General features: G+C 34.6%; 2 protein-coding genes across 2 annotated transcripts in view; both read left to right on the forward strand.

The window, feature by feature from the left end:
- The window catches only part of CBG27126, a gene marked incomplete at both ends in the record, with an annotated part of 1427 nt that extends 851 nt beyond the window's left edge, over positions 1-576 (forward strand). The window contains 2 exons of the mRNA XM_045237757.1: positions 228-426; positions 475-576. Of these exons, the coding sequence (XP_045098943.1) occupies positions 228-426; positions 475-576 (301 nt within the window). The remainder of the gene's footprint in view (positions 1-227; positions 427-474) is intronic.
- Positions 577-2967: 2391 nt separating this feature from the next.
- The window catches only part of Cbr-srsx-18, a gene marked incomplete at both ends in the record, with an annotated part of 2542 nt that continues 1608 nt past the window's right edge, over positions 2968-3901 (forward strand). Inside the window, 2 exons of the mRNA XM_045237758.1 lie at positions 2968-3097; positions 3145-3394. Coding sequence (XP_045094087.1) covers positions 2968-3097; positions 3145-3394 — 380 coding nt within the window. The remainder of the gene's footprint in view (positions 3098-3144; positions 3395-3901) is intronic.

Raw genomic sequence — 3901 nt, forward strand, 5'->3', positions numbered from 1 at the left:
CCCCATCCTGCACAAAGTTTAAAGGCGCATCCCTTTGTCCAGAAAAAATATCTCGCCACGCGATGTATTGAAATGCATTTACAGTTATGTCGCGAAATGCTTTGAAATACATTTCGCGACGCTCATGCATTGAATTTCGAGGGCGCGGAAATGCATTTCAATACATATTTTCGCTACATGAATAACCCCATAACGAATGGATTACGATGTTTATGGAAAAATTTCAGAAGCTCGCTCCATCAGCCATCAGATCAACTATATTTGTCCCTCCAGCAGCAGATTGCAATTGACGAGTCGTCTGATGAAGAATTGTCAGACGATACGTCTGATGGGGAATTTTTCTACGAGTCGTCGGATGAAACATTTTCCGAGATGTCGTCGTCGGACGAAGAATTGTACGACGAGGAGAGCGTTGTTTCCAATGAGGTAATCTGGAACCAGTTGAACAACCAATTTTAATGTTCTAGTTTTCAGAACGGACTAGAACATGCCATTCCGGAAGACCTAATCTCGATTTCCAGTGAGGATGAGGAAGTGCCAGAGGATCCAAAACCATCAACGAGCAACGGTAACTAATTCGGAAGGAGTACTAGGAATGAGAACTCGGGGATTGAGAACTGTTATATTGGAGAACTTTTACAAACAATAACTCGTATAGAAAATAACTGGATGGAATCTGAACTGCTAAAAATGAGAATTCGACTATCTGAATATGTTTTTTTTCGAAAAATTTGGAAAGTTTTTAGAGAACTATATGGGGTTGGAAAACATTTTCCCCGAATTGCTGAACATTAAACTACATACGAGTAGTTTGAAAGGAGTTCTCTTGTTCTGATTTGTAGCCGTTCTGATTCCTCTCTGTTCTTTTTTATCCTTCTTCTTAATTGTAGCATTTCTCATACTTGGCCGTTTTTCGAATATGGCAGATTTCATTCTTTTAGTTCTCATTCGTTCTCCTTTTCCCCTATATATTATTTTCCAATCAATCATTTTAAATAACTACCAATACTGTAACTTTTATTTGAACATTGTCCCTATTCTATATGTATTGTAATTCTTTTTAATGTATGAGGGAATGCATAAAATTCTGTGTCGACAACGGTGACGATCATTCCGTTTGATGATGTTTTTATGCTTTTCAGTCTGGGAATCTTTTTTTCAAAGATTTTGAACGGCATCAAGAGATTACCAATAATATTTGGTTTGTAACGGAGAAGATCAAAACGAAAACGATATTTTCCAAGAAGTCATTAAAGAAAAAGCACCTTCTTTTGTAGGAAATTTATTTGAGAAAAAAAGAGTTTTAGGTTTTAACTTTTAGCCTATTACAACATTTTCAGTTATCGAGTTTTAGATTTATGATCTAAGCTTATTCAGAGATCTCAAATTAAAAGTCTTCGTACACAATTATGTTCTGAATCAGAGAGAAAAAAGAAGAGACAAGGAAGACGGAAGCCCAGTATTTATTAGTTTTAAAAACAAAACAACAAAAAAACTTCCAGCTCAATTTCTGATTCAGTTGTCCTCCATTTCTCTTCTCCCAGTCGACGGTAACTTGAAACCAGACATTGTTTTTTTTTTTGAGAAAGAACTAAAGTCTTTTTTGAGAACTTTTCCTTTTAATTACTTCGGAAAAAGATTCAACCATAAACATCAAATTAAAATTCCGTCATATCACCAGAAATGAGCATTCATTTTCTAAAGGGTGTCTGGGCGAGATTCCGAATATGGCATTTCCTGCGATCTTCCATTTATGCATTTGATATTTCTGTCAGGAAATTTCGTTAGGATGATACTTTCGAATTCTTTGAACTCTTTGGAACTTAGCGTTAATGCACTTAGGATCAGAAAACTAATTCTATAATCTGACACGAAATTTTTATGAAAGTGACATGTAGTCTTATAACTAACAGACTACATCGAAACAATTTTCAGTGAAAGGGGGGCTCCGGGCAAAATTTTTTATTGCACTAAAATTAGTAGAAATGTTATGTATTCTCCTAATGTAATCGCGAAAAAAAAATTCGAAAAAAAATCCGAAATCCCCGAAAAAAAATCCGAAAATAAGGAAAAATCCGAAAATAAGGGAAAATCCGGAAGAATTGCAATATGAAAAAGGCGTCCCGCCACCGTGGCCGACGTTTCTCATTGCGCGGGAACTCAAATCCTCGTCCCTAGTCGCCATCTTTGTTTAATTTTCAACGGTGTTTTCCAGGGATTTAGGATTTTTTCAAAATTTTTCCGTAATAATATTAGGAAAATAGATAAGTTTTCAAACATTTCAGTCTAATAAAATATTTTATTAGAATCTTTCTTTAAAGTTAAATTATTTATTCTAAATATTAATTCTTTTAACATTCAATCTGAAAACAACAAAAAGGAGAATAGGATAACGTCATGAATATTCTTAAAAAAGGTTCCTCTTTTCACCCAAATTAAGGATAAACAAACAGAACGAGGTTCTGATTTTCGCTCCTTTTCTTCAAGTAGAATGTTCACTCGAGCATACTTTTTATTCTTGAATTATCAGTTTATCACCCTTCTTGACTCTGCAAACATTGGCTTTATCCAATAAGACTCTTGCCGCCGGAAATACCATCTTGAGAGAATTTCAACATCTTATGAATGAAGTTTATGTTTTGAGCAAGGAGTCGTCTAAATCTATTTTTGATAACTCCAATTGTTTTTCTCATTGGAAGTACATTTGAATGACAGGTTTCAATGAAACAACTTTTCATCAATCCCATATTTTTCATTTCATCCGTCCGGAAGTGGAAAATATTAATTCGAAAACCTTTTCTTTTCCTCAGTTTTATTGAATACTTCACACGTTTTGAATCTATCTCGTCGGCATACAATTTTCCCAGTATTTTTCTTCTTCATCTGTTTCTCTGACATCTTCTTCATTTTCTATTACGTCTTCCCTTCAGACTTTATTTCGTGAATATGAATTTCCAGAACGAGACGATGCCTCTCTATTTTCGAATGTTACCCGTTTTACAAGCATATACAGTCATTGTTTGTTGTATTGGACTCTTTGGGAACATCAATCTTATTGTGGCCACGTGTAGGCATAAGTCTTTGAGAACAAAATTGGGTGAGCATTTTCTTTATTTTTGTGAATTTTCACTGAATATTTTTCAGGTTGCCTATTAATGATTTCCACAATATCTCATACAATATGTTTGGTTTCTGAATTAATTTCAGTCAAATTAAAATTGAGGTATTTCTTATTTCGTGATTCTTTGATGTTTAATGATTTAAAGATTCACCCAAACCCACAGAGACGAATGTTTTCGGTTTGTAGTTGTCTACATGTTCGCAGTTTTATTTCAATCTACACTGTTTTTAATGATGGTATTGATCTATTGCTAGCTGTTGTAATGCCCATAAGGTAAGGCATGTTATTATAGATTTTCAGTCAGGTGAAGTGAAAATTGTACATCACATGCTCTGGTTATCAGAAGGATACAAAACGAATTCGATTGTTTCACATATTTATCCATTATTCTGGTACTATAAATTCGGAGCTGTAAAAGAGAATCGCCGGTGGCCGCGGACGAAGGTCCCACAACGACAACTACAGTAATCTAAAAATACGTTTATTTTCCGGAATTATGGTCTTATTTTTTAAAGGCGGTCTTTAATCTATTTTCACACAAAAAAATACTCACCCATTTTTGTACGAAGAGTTTTATGACGACATGTGGCTATAATCAAATTTGCGTTGCCGAAAAGGCCTATGAGACATAATACTACTGTGTAGATCTGAAGAGCGAGTGTCAAGTCTTGATAATTGATTGACATCTGAAAGAAGGGAGCATATGATGTAGTGAAGAATATTCAGAAATCATGTGAGAAAGAGAGATTCTGAGACATCATTCGTACATCTTACATAAAA

Source organism: Caenorhabditis briggsae (assembly GCF_000004555.2).
Source record: "Caenorhabditis briggsae complete genome, chrV, whole genome shotgun sequence".
Classification (NCBI taxonomy): Eukaryota; Metazoa; Nematoda; class Chromadorea; order Rhabditida; family Rhabditidae; genus Caenorhabditis; species Caenorhabditis briggsae.